This window comes from Stomoxys calcitrans, chromosome 4, assembly GCF_963082655.1.
Source record: "Stomoxys calcitrans chromosome 4, idStoCalc2.1, whole genome shotgun sequence".
NCBI classification, from domain to species: Eukaryota; Metazoa; Arthropoda; class Insecta; order Diptera; family Muscidae; genus Stomoxys; species Stomoxys calcitrans.
Genome location: NC_081555.1, coordinates 37,936,494 through 37,955,434, shown reverse-complemented (window position 1 = coordinate 37,955,434; position 18,941 = coordinate 37,936,494). Strand labels below are relative to the sequence as shown.

The 18,941-nt window shown below is 38.0% G+C and overlaps 2 protein-coding genes and 1 non-coding gene across 5 annotated transcripts in view; all 3 read right to left on the bottom strand.

Moving 5' to 3' along the window:
• Positions 1–172: 172 nt before the first annotated feature.
• Positions 173–15,757, bottom strand: LOC106083575 (uncharacterized). Its single transcript, XM_013246693.2, has 8 exons — positions 14,182–15,757; positions 7,835–8,414; positions 7,501–7,775; positions 5,790–7,437; positions 5,550–5,690; positions 1,855–1,996; positions 400–1,767; positions 173–333 (listed from the first exon to the last, which is right to left on the bottom strand). The coding sequence occupies exons 1-7, from the start codon at positions 15,586–15,588 to the stop codon at positions 477–479; spliced, it is 5,484 nt and encodes a 1,827-aa protein (XP_013102147.2). The 5' UTR covers positions 15,589–15,757; the 3' UTR covers positions 173–333; positions 400–476.
• LOC131997413 (U11 spliceosomal RNA) lies at positions 9,635–9,898 on the bottom strand. The gene has a single exon (XR_009398263.1). It is a non-coding gene; the product is annotated as a U11 spliceosomal RNA (small nuclear RNA).
• Positions 15,758–16,862: 1,105 nt separating the features above from the next.
• The window catches only part of LOC106083558 (diphthine methyltransferase), a 41,067-nt gene continuing 38,988 nt past the window's right edge, over positions 16,863–18,941 (bottom strand). For all 3 annotated transcript variants that reach the window (XM_013246651.2, XM_059367959.1, XM_013246650.2), the window contains exon 2: positions 16,863–18,044. In XM_013246651.2, the coding sequence (XP_013102105.2) occupies positions 16,971–18,041 (1,071 nt within the window). In that variant the 5' untranslated portion in view covers positions 18,042–18,044 and the 3' untranslated portion in view covers positions 16,863–16,970. The remainder of the gene's footprint in view (positions 18,045–18,941) is intronic.

Below are 18,941 nucleotides of genomic sequence, written 5' to 3'. Positions count from 1 at the left end.
CTTACAAAATTCCTAAGTGTCTTCCAAAATACACCGCTTAGTTGGTTCATGTCTGGTATTGTGTTCCAACCTAAATGCCAGTGCCTGTAGAAGAAATAACTTTAAGCGAATGGAAAACATAAAAGTAAAATTTTATTTAAACACCATGATAAGAGTTTATAACATGGTGCTATTTAAACATAAAATAAGAATTCATGTATGAGAAAACGTTTTTCATTAATAAATCGAGTTAAAATAAATCATAAAATTATATATATATATATATGTATATATGTTTACATCAAAGATTTAATCTTAGTATAATTTATATAAATACCTTTCCGAAAGGTAACTCTGCAAAAAAAGGAAGCAAAAAAAAATTAATAAAAAAAACTAAATCTAAAAGAAAAACGTATATACCGTCTGTTTGTTAAATAAAGGAAGTATGTGTGTCGCGGTGCATGAGAGCTCTCTGGTATTTCGAATACCCCAACTATTTATGGATATTTATTTCCTTCCTCAGCTACCATTGCCAAGCATTTCATTAAACTGGGTGAACATTTAAGAAGTGGCATTTCCTCGCAATGTAGTGTCTGAACGCATTTGCAGAATATCTCTTTCAGTTGCGCTTGTTTACTACTCAAAATTGCCGGTGTCATTTGCTCCAGAACCCCAATGCTGAAGTTATATTTGTTGTTATCTTTTATAAAACTTTCAATATAGTCCAAAAACAGAGTCCAGTCCGATTTCATTATGATTGCGACCAGCGCATCAATTATCGGTTGAGATCTGTCTCGACTACGTTTTAGCATCAGGCGACACGCATTCATAGGACTAATGCCACATGTAACCAATGCTTCGAACAGCACAATTAAAAATTGGCCATGTTCTGGGTACCGTTCACAATCATTGACCAATTTCAAAAGTTTTACTCGATCACTGCGTCGTGTATAGACATTGCAAAAAACAACAAAAAAGTGTTGGTACAATTTAGAATGATTGTAGACGAACGAATAGGCCCTATTTAGTTCCGATTTACTCATAGCCATTAGGGATGTAAATACTTTTTCGACATCATTAAATTGGTGAGACTTTTGACAGAGATTCGAAGCGGGACATATGTTCTCTAGGTGTGGCAGGCAAGTTACACCAAAAACAAGAGCCATCTGATAAAAACCATAGAAAGAGCAGCGTTGTTCAACTAAGGCCGGATTATTCGAATTTGCCATAGTATGAGTTGTTAACAAATTTGCCGGAACGTTGTTAAAAGTACATTTAAATATTGGTTGTGTTTGTAAGGGCTGTTCTAAATGTGGTGGCGCAGTTGCTGTTACCAATGCCGCGGGTGCTTCATTTTTTATTGTCCTGGTTACTTTTGCTAAATTCAAAGCATTTGGCAACGCTTTAGGAGTGTCAGTGTTTTTGATGGGCTTCAACTTTGCATAGAAATCCTTTAGTTTTATTGTAGTTTCGCTCATGGGTGGTATTCTCTCTAAGCAAAGCTTGGGCTGCATCGTAATGCCTTTGTTGTGTTTCATAACTTTTTTAGTCGTCGATACCTTTAATTTAGGTATTTTAAAGTTCTTTAATATGTTGTCTGTTGTCGCGCTCTTTGCCTCATTAGCATTAAGGATCTTATCCAGTGTAGGAAGCTTGGGTATATCGGGTAGAGGTTTGATGAAATGTGTATCGGACGGTGATTCAGTTACGGTTGGCTCCTGGGTTTTTCTATAATTATGATCAACTTCGTCTGGCAAAGAGTCTACATAACGATCCTCATTTGGAGAACTGGAAATTTTTTCAGATTGTATACACATAGGTGGTACATGTTAGTTCATCTTCTATTAAAACCAACAAATTAAACTAAATACTCACCTAAAATAACATGATGATGTATCCAATACCAGTTCATCTAAATCCTCATCGTCTTCTTCAAAATTTAAAATATTTTCTTCTAAATTTGATTCCATTTCCAGTAGGGACATTGCATTGTCAGCTGTGGTGTCTTTCTCGGTATCTGAAAGGAAAACAGAAGCAGTCAAATTTCTGTTTCTTTGCTTCAAATACATAAAAATATTACAAAATTGTTCTATAATAAGGGACTAAGCTCTATAATACGAGGGCTGCTATATAAGTTTATGGCATAGACAACACTATGTGTTGAAAAAAGTAATTTCACAAAATAATGGAAATAATTGGTGAACATTTCAACCATTTTTCACAACTTTCGAAGTGGATTATCACGACAAGAATGCATTGATGAATTTAAATGTTTTATTCCAATGAAGCACCATCCTATAGAATGGTGAAAACCCGTTTTAATGGATTCAGTAGTAGTACGGAGGCCACCGTAGCGCAGAGTTTAGCATGTCCGCCTATGAAGCTCCGCCAGGGTTCGAATCCTGGCGTGACCATCAGAAAACAAAAATGCCAGCGGTGGTTTTTCCCTCCTAATGCTGGCAGCATTTTTGAGGTACTATGCCATGTAAAAACTTCTCTCCAAAGAGCTGTGGCACGCCGTTCGGACTCAGCTATAAAAAGGAGACCCTTATCATTGAGCTTAAAAAAACTAAATCGGACTGCATTCATTGATATGTGAGAAGTTTGCCCTTGTTCCTTAGTGAATGTTCATAGGCAAAATATGCAGTAGTAGCTGACGATCGTTGAAAGTCGAATTTCGTAAAGATCGTCTAAAAACAGCCTCTGTACCAGAGAACATTGACGCCATGCGTGAACTTACAATGCAAGATTGTCATGTAATAAACCCTAAAATAGAGGCATCCTTGGCCATTTTTTCCACCAGCATACATTCGAATTGCATGAACACCTTGCCGTAAAAAAGTTTATGGAATGCCCGCAATGTGAAAAAAGCTCAAAAAATGGCTCGTGCCGATTAGTGCGAAGTAATGTTGAAAAATACGATAGCGGTGGTTTAAAATAAGTTTAAGTTGTTGTTGTCATTACCGTAGTACATTTTCATGTGGTGGTGGCGATCCTGTAGATGAGCAAGCTTGATCGCCGCAGGAACAGGGTGGTCATTAGTTATTTAAAGACACCAATAACTCGCGTTGTCATATCGAGCATCATAGGTACTCAGTATTTGTGAAAGGGGCGGTGGCGCCCAGCCTCTAACTCAGACTCTCCGCTCGATATCGCTGATTGTCCGCGAGTGCCATTGCAGCCACTCCATATGGAACATTCCACTTTATAGATTAAGTGATCTATAGGTTTATAGATCACCACTGGTGTCGAATCCTTGATCTATTCTTATAAGCCCGAAACAAAACAACAATCGGCTCTTCGAAGTCGAGCCAAATCCATAGAAAGTTTTTCGTGAAAGAAGCACTTTGAAGCCAATGGTCGCCTGTTTCTTCGGCAAAACTGATCATGTGGCGACTGTTTCGCTTGAGGAACGTAGAACGATCAATTCTGAGTACATCACAATTTGATTGCTTGAAGCCTTGAGAGATATTCGAAAAACGACCAGGCCAGTGCCGGGAAGTGTATCATTCTTGCAACTAAACTGCAACTGTCTCCGTGGCAAGATCGATGAGATTGTGGATTTTATGAGTCGATCCAATCCGATGAGCGATGCAAGCCGTCATCTTTTTTGTGTCAGACAACCTCCCCATAATTCTCACCATCGACCGACCAGCCGACTTCTTAACCTCTTAGCGCCGGAGGTTTATCAATCAGAAATAGACCGATTGGGTTGGCTTCAGAGAGTATGCCAATCGCCGATTCAGTGAACTGCCACCCCCCTCGGAAGTGCGAGTTGACGAGAGGAAATTCCGAGACATCATTAACGCAGCAGCCGCTTGTTTTATACCAGCCGTTTGAATACAGTGCTACTCGCAGACGAGCGTTATGGGATTCTCTGTATGGACCCCACTCATCCCAGAATCAGTGAGCTGAATCTGGAAATAAACAGGGTAGTCAACGAACATAAGCAGAATTTGTGGCTGGAACACTTGGAGCACTTTAACTTAGGCACCGGTTTAGGCAAGCTGTGGTCTACTGTTAAGTCGCTCTCGAACCCAGGTAGACGGGATGACAGGACCTCAGTCACTTTTGGCGAAGTAACGTGACTGATCCGAAGAGATGCACCAGGTTGTTCAACCGTCAATTTTTTGTGCATCCCGAGAGTGACAGGGCAAGGAGGAGAGCCGTTCGCCGTATTCGTGTTCTCCAAGCCGATGGACAGCCATCACAATCATCCAAGGCGTTGCGCCCCGACGGAATCTCTACATTGATGTTAAACAATCTGAATTTACCTGGAGTTGAGTACCTTACTACTGTCCTCAACCTGTCTTTGAACACTCTTATAGTTCCCGATGTCTGGAAAATGAGCAGAGTGATCCCGCTACTGAAGCCTGCAAAGGACCCGAGTTTGGGGGAGTCGTACAGACCGATCTTCCTTCTCTCACCAGTAGCAAAGACGCTTCTCCCGAGCCTCGTAGGAGAATTTCCATTCGCCGAGTATCAACATGGATTTCGAAGACTGCATAGCACAACAACTGCTTTGCATGCCATTACCGCACACATTTGCCGTGGCTTCAATCAGCCCAGGCTATGTGATAGGACGGTGCTCGTGGCACTGGACCTATCGAAGGCATTCGACGCGGTCAGCCATGCCAAACTATTTGAGGACATCGCCAACACGTCCCTCCAGCCAGGCCTGGAACGCTGGGTCGCGAATTATCTGTGTGGTCGCCAGTCATTTGTGGAATTTATGGATAAAAAGTCGAAGCACCGTAGAGTGAAACAGGGAGTTCCCCAAGGTGGGGTGATATTGAAGATACTAATTGATACTGAAGAAATCGAACTGCCCCGTCAATCCACAATAGTTCTGGTTCAATTACGTTCCGGCAGATGCAGCCGCCTCAACTCCTACAGAGAAAGGATTAATGCCAACGTGCAAGATGTATGTCGCGATTGTAACCAGGGACCGCACGCTACAAGTCACCTGTTTAACTGCCCAGCCAAACCGCTGTGGACGCACCCCATCTTAGTAGCAGAGTTCCTGGGCCTTGACACTCAACAGAATCAAGCAGACGAAAGATAGAACATACTGATACAACAACAATAAGAACTCAATTTCAGCGTTTTAGATGTACATATGTCCCTTTTGTAACCATGAACCATACGACACACGCCACCTGTTTGACTGTCCAGCCAATCCTACTTGACTTAGAACCAGACACCTCTGGACGCACCCCAATTTAGTCTCAAAGTTCCTAGGTCTGAATACTTAAAGAAACCACAGAGCAATGGATGAGACCAACACACTGCTTCAACAACAAAATCAACAACGAGGAGGCGTTGGGGACTGTCGAGCACCTTTGTGTCGCAGAAGACACGGGATTATAGGAACACCTCTTTCCGTATCTGAATTCCTTTAATTCACTTGGCCTCCCCCTTTCTTTTTGCTGTATTTTGTACTATGGTATATCTCTATTTGTATTTTTCGTCGTAGGTTCTTCAAGTGATGCGGCTAGCTATTGAAACTGCTAATCGCGTACTGTCCAACCTGTCACGAACTAATCTTAAAATTATAAATGATTTATTACCTGGTGGCTTTGTACTATGGCCCTCTGTTAACAATTCCTTCTCCTCCAGGCCGTTCCTATTCGTGCTTCGTATATTTTTAGGTTCAAGTTCCTCTTTATCGGTTGTTAATGTACCAGCATTTTTACAATCACCAGCTTCATCTTAAAGTCAAAGAAACAATATAAAAAAAAACACATAATAACATTAGGCAACTTAAAAAACAACAAATCCTGTATTTCATCTGTTGTTGTTTTCCACACCTGACAATGTATTATCGTTCTCCATTGCTTGGTCCTGGGGTATCAAGCTGCCTTCGTCGCCACGTTCAAATTCTTCCCTATCAATTGTGGATATACTTGTGATTTTGAAAAGGGCGCCCTTTTCGACGTTCCTTTGAAATGCATTATTATCCCATCGATCCTCAACGTGTAAATCATATGCATGACTTTCACACTCATCCAAACAATCAGAAGCTGCTAGAATTGATAAGGACGATTCCACAACGCTATCATTATCGCTCTGTTCAATAGATTTTCTTTTGATGCTTAGGTCGGCGGGCTGAAGTTCTACTTCTAAAAAATCATTGTTCATATTACCAACTTCCTCACATGGTGATTTATTTAAAGATTTCTGACTGCCATTATCGCTGTCCGACAAAAAGTTGTATTCTAAATCGGAGCTTTCAGCGTTTAGTTTAACTTTTTCAATGGAAAATACAACTTTTTCGGCAAGTAATGGCGTGTTGTCCGTGTCGGTGTTTTGAACACCAGTTTGTTGTCCTTCGCGATTATCTGCATCATCTATATTTGCCTCTTTTAAATTCAATGGTTTGCAGAGGTCGATTATAATATTTTCGTCGGTAAAATCTACACTTTGCTCTACTATATCGTTTTGTAGGTCGTAAGCATTGTCTGCATTAATTTCCAATTTTTTTGTAGAACTTGATATAAAAAATGAGTCTGCGCCGCTTAACGAATCTGCTGCTGCAATTTTCTTCGATTCTAGAGGATAATTTTTTAAACATGCTTGGCTACTATTCTGTTCCAAGATGCATTCATTGCTGAACGACTCGTTCTGGGGTTTCTTATATTCGGAAGGCTTAACTGTGTTACTGTGTTTCTGATTTGTCTTACCATAGGTTTTCTTTGCATATTTACCAGCGGAAGTACAATTTGTTTCCTTTTCAGTTTTGTCGTGCTCTTTGTATGAATGCCGCCTTTCTGCATAGGAACATAGTTTTATCATCTGAGAGGTGTCTAAGGATGACTTCTTAAATTCGGTTTCTCCCAACCATATGTCGTCTACACATTGGCTCTGTTCCTTTTCTGTCTCATTACAAATCGACTTTCCTTTCTTCATATTTACATCATCTTGCAATAGTCGATTTTCATAACTTTTATTCACAGTGTCAATTTTGTTTGAGAAATTTTCAAATTCTTCAATGGCGGCGACATTTTTAGGGGCTTGTTTTACTTCACTGGCTTCCTTTGCATTCTTATCTCCAGACTTATCATTAGTTGCACACTTCATGCGGTTAGTACTTCTGGAATTTTCTCTGCTTCGAATAGGCTGTATGTCCTTCCTACTGTTCACACAGACTTTATTTTCCACTGCTATTGGATTGTTTTTGTGTGTCGAATTTTTGGAAGTTTCCAGTTTGGAATTTAAATTTTCAGTCTCATTTGAAATAGTGATGCTAATTTTGTCTCCATTAAGAGAAACTATTTTATTTAGTAATATACTAGCGGGCGTTTCTATCCTTTGGGCTACAGTAAGTCGACGTCTAAGTATTCTTTGGGCATTTTGAACTCCAGCATTGTTGTCGGAAGGTGTTGAAGGCTTACAAATCGTTGTATCACTCTCTCCCAACGGCGGTGTATTGGGTTTCTTCTGTGGCTCACTTGAGTTCTGTCATAAAAGTTACATAGTAAGAAAAAATATAAATATTTTTTAAAAGCTCATTGTTCTCACCTTAGCATTTTCTATTTCTGTTTTTGGCTTTGAGTTTTCGGATAAAGAGGCGTCCGCTGATGGCAATAAAATACAATTTTCCTTGTCATTGTTATTGTTGGTGTCTATTGTAACAACCTTTGAAGAGCAGTCAATATCAAGCAATTGATTGAATATTTCCTTAGTCGATTGATCGGCAAAATAGTAGTCCTCCCCCAAAGAACAGTTGAAATGTGGTGATGAATCTTCCGTCATCGAAGCATACGTCGAATCATTCGCCAATGCTTGATTCGATTCTATGCAAGAAATGAAAGGTAATGAAGCTATTAAAAAACAAAAAACCAGCATGATTTACCTTGGGTAACTGAATTTGGATTTTCGTTCATGCCCTCCAACAATGGCATATCTAAGGCTGTTTTAAATGATTTGTTGTCGCCATTCTCCTCCGGTAGCTGATCAATACCCAAATCAAAATCACTTGTCTCAATGAGACGACGTATAAATTCATCGTTCTGCCCATCATCAACCATAATGCACTGCGTCGTTGAAAATCCGTCATTAAGGTTTTCAAGCACACTTGAAGTGGTGGCGTTCTGAAAGGATGTCGAACGTACAGATAAATCCAAGGGGACATCTGCTTGCAATAAACTTTGATCAAGGGACAATTCCAATTCTATAGGAATATCTTCATTGTGCATGAAGTTACTTTCCTTTTGTGCTATATTTACTGCATTCATGTTAGATTTAAGCGATAAATCCAAAACCTCGAAGGAAGAATTGTGCGCTGGTCGCGGTGTTGTCTCACTTATGGTCATCTTGGTTGAGCTTAAAGACGATGAACAGCCAAATGAATTTTGTTGAATAACAGTGCCTTGTGCCAAAGAACGAAATTGAGCTTCAGTTATAACAGGTAAATTTGTATTTTCATTTAAAGGCTAAAAGAAAGAAAAATTACAAAAAATCCAATTAAAAACGAGAAGATTGCAGTAATAGAGAACATTTCGTGCAAATTTTGTCTTTAGAGAAAATTTCTTGGAAATTTTGTCTTTAGAGAAAATTTCTTGGAAATTTTATCTTTAGAGAAAATTTCTTGAAAATTTTTTCTTTAGAGAAAATTTCTTGGAAATTTTATCTTTAGAGAAAATTTCTTGGAAATTTTGTCTTTAAAGAAAATTTCTTGGAAATTTTGTCTTTAAAGAAAATTTCTTGGAAATTTTGTCTTTAGAGAAAATTTCTTGAAAATTTTGTCTTTAGAGAAAATTTCTTGAAAATTTTGTCTTTAGAGAAAATTTCTTGGAAATTTTGTCTTTAGAGAAAATTTCTTGGAAATTTTGTCTTTAGAGAAAATTTCTTGGAAATTTTGTCTTTAGAGAAAATTTCTTGGAAATTTTGTCTTTAGAGAAAATTTCTTGGAAATTTTGTCTTTAGAGAAAATTTCTTGGAAATTTTGTCTTTAGAGAAAATTTCTTGGAAATTTTGTCTTTAGAGAAAATTTCTTGGAAATTTTGTCTTTAGAGAAAATTTCTTGGAAATTTTGTCTTTAGAGAAAATTTCTTGGAAATTTTGTCTTTAGAGAAAATTTCTTGGAAATTTTGTCTTTAGAGAAAATTTCTTGGAAATTTTGTCTTTAGAGAAAATTTCTTGGAAATTTTGTCTTTAGAGAAAATTTCTTGGAAATTTTGTCTTTAGAGAAAATTTCTTGGAAATTTTGTCTTTAGAGAAAATTTCTTGGAAATTTTGTCTTTAGAGAAAATTTCTTGGAAATTTTGTCTTTAGAGAAAATTTCTTGGAAATTTTGTCTTTAGAGAAAATTTCTTGGAAATTTTGTCTTTAGAGAAAATTTCTTGGAAATTTTGTCTTTAGAGAAAATTTCTTGGAAATTTTGTCTTTAGAGAAAATTTCTTGGAAATTTTGTCTTTAGAGAAAATTTCTTGGAAATTTTGTCTTTAGAGAAAATTTCATGGAAATTTTATTAAATTTTAGAGGAATTTTCACAATTTTGTCCTTAGACAAAATTTTTCTTTGTTATTTGTTTACTCTTAGCAATCGCACTCTTGCTTCCTTTATTTTCTTTGACCTAAAAACAACAACAATCGCGACCTCTATCCATAATATCTTGAAATACATTTGATTACATGAGAATACAAGGCGCTCCCAAAACGGCACGCTAGTCAGTGCAAAACTGACTGCAATCCACTTTGTTATGGCTGCCCCTATTCTCATCTTTATAAAAATTATGCACTGGATATGCAAAGCCATACCCCACTGGAGCATCAAATCCATCCACATGAACTACAAAAACACGACAACAGCCATGTTTAGTTCAATCGATTGAACGGTAATGCTGCAATGCGTCCGCACACAGAATAAATTCTGCTGCCTTTTGTATATAAAAAGTGCAAAGACGAGCGCCCTTTTTAAAGCAACCACAAAAATGTCGGATACTTGTACGTATCTCATGTGCAGCTGACTGGGAAAACATTTAGCATGAACGCAAAATAAAGTAAACAAATCTATGCATGCAATATCATAAATGAACGAAAAAAAATGTTTTGTGAACACGAGAATGAAATGCTGCAAAAGTATATAAAATCACCAATACACACACATTGCACTCACAACAGTCACAACCAGCAGCGTAAGAGGGTAGATAACACAAGAGTTTTTAAGGCCTTTATATAAAAGCGTTGTAGGGTTTTTGTATCTAATGAGGCAGGAAATAAGCGGCTATGCTCTCGTATACGTAGCATAAATGTAAAGCTGCCATTAACCCTAGTACTGACTTCATTCGTAACGAAAATGCCTATTAAATTATTGCGAAATCCTACGTATTCTAATCTTTACAAGAACACAAACAAAAGTCAAACAACAACACACAACAAAAACAACATAAGAAAACAAAGTTGATTGCGAGCATTTAATTACATTGGCAATTAATTGAAGCGAAATTTGTATTGGCGCATATACATGTCGCTACTATTTTGCTTATAGAACTGAGTACCACTTCAACGGTATGTGTTCGCATTTTTTCATCACCATTTTTTGTAAAGCCTAGTACTGGCTTCATTCACAGCGAAAATGCCCATTAAATTATTGTGAAATCCGCGGACTCTTTTCTTTGTCAGCACACAAACAAAAGTCAAACAGCAATACACAACAAAGACAACAGTACTAAAGCAGAGTTGATTCGGCCCATTTCGTGAGCATATAATTACATTTGCTATTAAAATTGTGCGAAATTTATTCTGATGCCGAGAGATGTCGCTACTATTTTGCTCATAAAACTCAGTTCCAATTGTACGGATGCACAATTTTTTTTTATAGTGCGTTTTGACTGTTGTTCTTGTGAAAAGTCGAAGTCAGTACTAGACTTAATGCGTTTTGACAGTTGTTCGGGCGAAAAGTCGATGTCAGTACTAGGATTTAGACGGAATGAGCGTAAAGCTTTGGTTTTGAGCATCGCGTTGCAAAAATGCAGTTCTGCACACAAATTCCACAAAAGCAACACGGAAAAATGAAAAAATTTTAAACTATGACGCTAATATAGCAAAGGTGGCACAGATTATATATAAATAACAAGTAAAAAGGCGTTAACTTCGGCCGGGCCGTACTTTGAATACCCACCACCTCGGGTATATATGTGAACCACCTTTCCTCAAAATCCGGTCGAAAATTCATAATCGGTTTTTATGGCATCTATATGCAAATATTGAACGATCTAGACAAAATTGCAGAAATATGTGGAGGGGCTTAACTTAACTCTTTGTCCCAAATTTCGGCAACATCGGACAATAAATGCGCTTTTTATGGCCCGAAAACCTAAAACCGAGAGATCGGTCTATATGCAGCTATATCCAAATCTGGACCGATCTGAGCCATATTGACGGAAAATGTCGAAGGGCCTAACACAACTCACTGTCCCAAATTTCAGCGAAATCGGATAATAAATGTGGCTTTTATGGACCTAAGACCCTAAATCGGAGGATCGGTCTATATGGCAGCTATATCCAAATCTGGACCGATCTGGGCCAAATTAACGAAGGATGTCGAAGGGCCTAACACAATTCACTGTCCCGAATTTCAGCAATATCGGATAATAAATGTGGCTTTTATGGGCCTAAGACCCTAAATCGGAGGATCGGTCTATATGGCAGCTATATCCAAGTCTGAACTGATCTGGACCTAATTGACGAAGGATGTCGATGGGCCTAACACAATTTACTGTCCCGAATTTCATCAAAATCGGATAATAAATGTGGCTTTTATGGGCCTAAGACCCTAAATCGGAGGATCGGTCTATATGGCAGCTATATCCAAGTCTGAAACGATCTGAGCCATATTGACGGAAGATGTCGAAAGGCCTAACACAACTCACTGTCCCGAATTTCAGCAAAATCGGATAATAAATGTGACTTTTATGGGCCTAAGACCCTAAATCGGAGGATCAGTCTACATGGCAGCTATATCCAAATCTGAAACGATCTGAGCCATATTGACGGAGGATGTCGAACGGCCTAAAACAACTCACTGTCCTAAATTTCAGCAAAATCGGATAATAAATGTGACTTTTATGGGCCTAAGACCCTAAATCGGAGGATCGGTCTATATGGCAGCTATATCCAAATCTGGACCGATCTGAGCCAAATTAACGAAGGATGTCGAAGGGCCTAACACAACTCACTGTCCCGAATTTCAGCAATATCGGATAATAAATGTGGCTTTTATGGGCCTAAGACCCTAAATCGGAGGATCGGTCTATATGGCAGCTATATCCAAATCTGGACCGATCTGAGCCAAATTAACGAAGGATGTCGAAGGGCCTAACACAACTCACTGTCCCGAATTTCAGCAAAATCGGATAATAAATGTGACCTTTATGGGCCTAAGACCCTAAATCGGAGGATCGGTCTATATGGCAGCTATATCCAAATCTGAAACGATCTGAGCCATATTGACGGAGGATGTCGAACGGCCTAACACAACTCACTGTCCTAAATTTCAGCAAAATCGGATAATAAATGTGGCTTTTATTCGCCTAAGACCCTAAATCGGGGGATCGGTCTATATGGGGGATATAACAAGATATAGTCCAAAATAGCCCGAACTTAACCTGCCTATGGACAAAAAAGACTCTGTGCAAAGTTTCAGCTCAATATCTCCACTTTTAAAGACTGTAGCGTTATTTCAACAGACAGACGGACGGACATGTCTAGATCGTCTTAGATTTTTACGCTGATCAAGAATATATATACTTTATAGGGTCGGAAATGGATATTTCGATGTGTTGCAAACGGAATGACAAAATGAATATAGCCCCATCCGTCGGTGGTGGGTATAAAAAATGATTTAGAATAATGAAGAATAGATAGTGAATGAAGAAATGAGAATAGAAAATAGTGAGTGAATGAGGAATAGAGCATAAATGAATAATGAAGAACCGGCTACTGAGATCGTTGGAATGAGGAAGCTAAGAGTTGTGCAGATTAATTTGTATCGCGTATATAGACCACATAGACCGATCTCTCGATATAAAGTCTTGACCCCATAAAATGCACATTTATAATCCGATTTCGCTTAAATTTGACACAGCGTTTAGTTTAAGGCTTTTCGACATCCTATACGACACGGATGTCGGTTCAGATCAATCTATATTTGGATACGGCTACCAAAAAGACCAATAGATTGTTCTAAAAAATTGAACAATGACTTGTACTCTGTGTCAAATGTGGTCCAAGTCGTACCATATTTCGATAAAGCTGATGTGGGGGCAAAAATTATGCATTTTTCACCGAGGTGGTGGGTATTCAAACTTCGGCCCGGACGAACTTAACGTCTATTCACTTGAAGGACATGTAGCTGGCAATTGTAAGGCGGATTACAAAAAAACAAATTCTAAATACACAATTGAAAAGCGTGGGAACACGGAAAGTGGGAAACGTCGTGGGGAAAATTTGGGAATTGGTCTAGCATCTGTGATAGGCTAACACGCACTGATTTCTGCACCAAATCTTAAAACCAAATTTACGACAAAGTCAACATTGCATCTAGTTGGACAATCACCTATTAAACAATTCAAGTTGGAAATTAGCGTCCACTACATCGGGGTTGTAATTTGTGCCACTTTACACACTCTAGTGAATCCACAAGCTTAAACAAGTGTTTCCATTACTGTTTCATACAAAGTGTTAGTAAAAATTAAGAAAAAAAAATATATATATATATATAGAAACAGGAAGAAAAATATTTAAGGCCTGTATTAGCAAATCAAATAGAGTTGACCATTAGATCAAAAAAGTCTTTTTATTTATATATGCATGTAAAATTTGTGTTTCCTTGTTTGATCTTACAAAAAAAAAAATGTACGATCAAACAAGAAAACACAAATTTAACATGCAATCGAATATAGGGTTAATAAAAAGAATGATTTTGATCTAATGGTTAACGCATAAATGTGTCTAATGTGAATACAAAATCAAGAATTTACGAATTTGACATATTTTGGGTAAAAATGATAAAACAAGTTGGGTCAAATATTTGACAAATCTGAAAGAAGCTTTATAGTACTCTGAGAGCACCCCGACAACGTACCCATTATAGGTTGCGACTTTCCCAATCCAATAGACTAGCCCAAATTTCTTAACTTTAGTTTCGAAGATTACGTTTTTTTTTAACATAAGTATGATTTTATTTGTTTCTACTTACCGAATCTTGATATGAAGTTGTAACGTTTATATTATTTGATTGTATTTGGGTATCATCGAATGTCAAACTATTTGTTGTTACCAATTGACATGTGTTACCATTCTCCAATAGTATGTAGCCCGTATCCTGCTGATCAATAAATTCGAAAGTTTGTGTGGTGGACGAGACTAGTGGCTGTGACATGGTAGAAGATGCTGCTGGTGTTGTTGACCCAGGCAATGCAGTGCAATCTTTGGCAAAGTTTTTAAAATACTCCACCAAATCACTATTTTGTGATGGTTGTGACATAAAGCTGGTGTCCTTTTTAGATTTGCGACCTCGTTTCTTGGGTAAAGTCTTTTCCTTGGAATGTTTTTTAGAAGATTTGTGTCGGTGTTTTCCTAATTTTTGATTTTCAAATCCCAAAAAATCAATCTGTGGGCAATGGTCACTCGATAAGACATTATAATTGTCTATAATGTCATTGTTGATATTTTCTAAAGCATTTGCTGCTTGTCTAGTTTCCTCATCGTTGCCACACGATCCAATGACATCATTAATAAGCTGCGTAAAATCTTCATCATCCATCTCTCTCTGACTTGCACCGAGATCTGCTGAAATACTTTTTCTTTTTCTATTTGATTTTTTACAAGTTTGTGATGATCTTGTTGACTCCTGTAGCATCTTTTGCTTGGCATGCTGTGCCTTGGCGTCAAATATGACACGACTTTTGGGCAAGCTACTGATGTTAAATTCATGAAATGCATTTTTAAACAAAGAAGGAATAGTAATGTGGAAAGATCGTGTTTCGGTGTCTTCGACAACAATATCCTCTTCACATTGCAGGGTTGTGGTGGAGACGGTGTTATCTTTTTTCGATTTTGATCGCTTATGTTTCTTATGTTCATCTCGACGAGACTGGCCCGATTTAATGGGAGATATAAACTTTGAAGATCTCTTACGTTTGCGAGGTGTTTTACTTAGCGACAAAGGAATGTAATCCTTTAATTCACCAGTATTATTATCATGCCCTCGCCGTTGGTGCTGTATGCCATAGTTTTTTGCGTTCAGAGAGCGCATTTTCTTTATAATTAAGGCTTCGTCATCACTTGTATCCGAGAAGGACACTTCAGATTTAAAGGTTTTTTGGCATTTTATATAACTTACATTCTCGCCCTGCAAATCCTTTTTAACTTGGCAATTTTCCAACAACCGCTGCAGTCGATATATTTTGTTGGTAACTGATTCACACAATGGTTCAAACAATGGTTCCACTTCTAAGCGCACAATAGCCTTCGCCTTTATCTGTTCTTCTAATTTGGCTTTGATCAGAGGCAATTTTTCCGTATTGTCCTTTAAATTAGGATTAAATAATAACATATGATCCAGCAAACGTTCGATGTTAATCTCGTCATTTTTGCAAGCCATTTTGCAATAAAAATAATTTGTTATATGTGGTCAAAGGATAAATGCCATGAAACAACACACTTAAGTAAATTAATAATTGTAGATAATCGCTAAATGTCACACCGGCAGATACAATTTAATTCGCAATAATTTTTCGACGCCCCTTTTCCATTTATGCCACAAATATTAATGACAAAAGCTTATGAATGCGGAATGTTTAAAATCCCGTTACTTTACAACCACAGTATTGAATGACTTTTACCTATATGAAAGCTCAAGTACGTAAAATTGCGTCTGCACCCAATGAACTTAATGGGTGGTTCACATTTGGAAACGGATTGTTCAATAGTTTTGGTGCGCATCTTAAAGCCTTAAGCCTGTCTGACTGACTTCGACTTTTCAAACGATAAACTGTCAAAACGCACTAAAAAAAATGATGACGTATATAATACGAACACAATCCGTACAAGTGGTATTGAGTTCTGCGAGCAAAATAGTAGCGACATGTCCCTGCATCAGGATAAATTTCGCACAATTTTAATTGCAAATGTAATTAAATAATTTAATTGCAAATGTAACGAAATGGGCCGAATCAACTCTGCTTCCATACTGTTGTCTTTTGTTTGTGTTCTGACAAAGCAAAGAGTCCGTCGGATTTAGCAAAAATTTAATAGGCATTTTCGCTGTGAATGAAATCAGTGCTAGGCCATGGCGGAGCAATTAAAGATGCTCTCATTTGAACAACAATCAAAAAGCATATGATGCAATCATGTTGACAGAATGGATGAAGAAGCTCCAGCAAAGCAATCTCTTGAAGGCAAACACGGTGGTACACGTAAACCGGGAAGACCAAAAGCCCGATGGAAAGATCAAGTGGTGGGAGACACCTCGAAACTTGGTGTCAGAGATTTTAGAATGAGCACAGAAGATCGAGGCGCTTGGAACGCTATTCCACGTTCGGCTAGTGGAACAAATGTTCTGTCATAGCCAATTAAAGTAAAGTAAGAATATTTTTATATTTACCTCTGCCTTTTTGATCCATTTTGGTGTTAGCTTTTGTATTTTCATGTAATCTATTCAAAGTTGCAAATTTCTGCTGGCAAAAAAGTCCAAGTAAAATTGCAGGTTCTCTATTTTCAAACTGTCAAAATTTGCTCTCTCGCACTCTCTTATGCTGGCAAATAAAGTACGGGATCTACTTCCAGTAAAAATTTGTGCAAATTTGCAAATTTGAACAAATTTTTGAGTTATCGAACACAGCTCTTATTAGTAATTTTAATTAATTTAATAAATAATTTAATTAAGTAATTTACACCATGCTACATTCCGCACGCGACAAAATCTTTATTTTGCAATGAGTAAATTCACAGGAAAAATAAAACTAGTTTTGTTTTAATTTGATTTTATTTTAAAGAAGGATTAACACTTGAGATGCATAGTTTATGATCATAAAATGAACATGTTGCCATATAAAAGTTGTCATCCACATTCGTAGACCAGTCGGCGCCATAGCATATGCTTTCATGTTCCTCGAACTTGCCAACCAATGATGGTGAATAAACATTACATAGGTCAACAATGCTGAAGTTATGATACATGCAAGCGCATAACATCAAATCATGTTTTACAGGGTCGGATTTTATACGCCATATTCCACCCTGCAAGTCAAGCTCACTCAATGGCGTCTTCATTGTTCTAGTATCGAATGTACGCAATTTTTCATCATAACTGCCCGTCAAGAGGATCTTTTCACGCTTTGGATGACTCAGTAGACATGTCACACCTGCATTGTGGGACTTGTTGACCATGGAACGAGTCTCGGAGCGCAAATCGTACACATGCAAAAAGGTGTCATCACCCCCGGTGTAGACAAGATTTTTGTCCCATTTATCAAATGCACAAATCCAAGCTTCGAACTCATGAGCATGCCAACTGCGAATCATTTCAAGATTTCTCTCGCTGGACCATGCCGCAAGACTTATATTTCCTTTGGAATCCGAAGTGAGAAGTTGGTTTTGTTTACCTTCAGATATGTTGGCTTCATCAGCAGAAAGTCCCCAATCTAGTGATAATGTTAGCAAGTTGTTTTCACTCGGATTCAGGCGAAAGACCTGAACACATTTTAATTTCAGCTCCTCAACAATGTATACTTCAACATTTCCCAATGCTGTTGCTGTGGCTAAAATTGGAAAAACATTGCTTGTTGTTTTCAACCATCTCATGTCCAAAATTGCTGCAGTTTCTACACGATTTAGCTCTAAAAGTGATCTATCACTTTCATCAAACTTATAAAGATATATGCGGCCTTTGCGATGACATGCCGCCATCGTAGCATCGTGGTTTTCCTCAGAACTTTCTTTCAGCTGATATGTACCACATACAAAGAGATTTTTAAAATCAGGATGTGGACACCATTCCACCGAGTCTGCAGAATACTCAGTATCAATAGTATGGATTAGTTGTATGTCCATCATAATCTGAAAATGAAACGAAATATTTATTATTTATACTAGTTTTTTTACAATTTTTAAATTTGCTAAGATTTGAAGGCCACCGTGGCGCAGAGGTAAGCATGCATGCCTTTGGTGGTTATGCCTTTACTAATGCTGTTTGCATTTGTGAGGTATCTGACATGCCATGTTAAAACTTTACCGTCAAGTGCAATCACTATGCGAAAAGCCGTTCGGAGCTTATCATTGGGGCCATCTTTTTTATGCAGAGACCGAAAGCCGTGTCCGATTAAAGGTCAATGATAAGGAACCTTAATTTTTTTCCGAACCACTTGCCGCAGAGCGCCGCCACTTTATAGTGACGTTACACGGCTGATTACCTAAGGGGAGTACTTACAACTGTCGCCAGCACTAGAAGGGAATAATCACCGCTGAAAATATTTTTCTGATGTTCTAGCCGAGATTTGATCCCAGGCGTTCAAAGGCGGACATGCTTACCTCCAATATGGTCCTTATTGAACCATATTAAGTGGATTCGACTTCTAGGCATCATAAATTGCGTCCAATTTTACAGGAAACCTATTACTTTCTTACTTTAATTGGCTATAACAGAACATTTGTTCCACTAGCCGTAGGTAGAATAGCGTTCCAAGCGTCTAGATCTTCTGCGCTCATTCTAAAATCTCTGACACAAAGTTACGAGGTGTCACCCACCACTTGATCTTTCCATCGGGCTTTTGGTCTTCCCGGTTTGCGTGTACCACCGTGTTTGGCTTCCAAAGACTTCTTCGCTGGAGCTTCTTCATCCATTCTAACATCATGACCTAACCATGCTATCGTCGTCATACAGCTCATACAGCTCGTGGTTCATACTTTGCCTATATTCTCCATTAACGCAAACTGTTCCATATATTTTAGGAATAA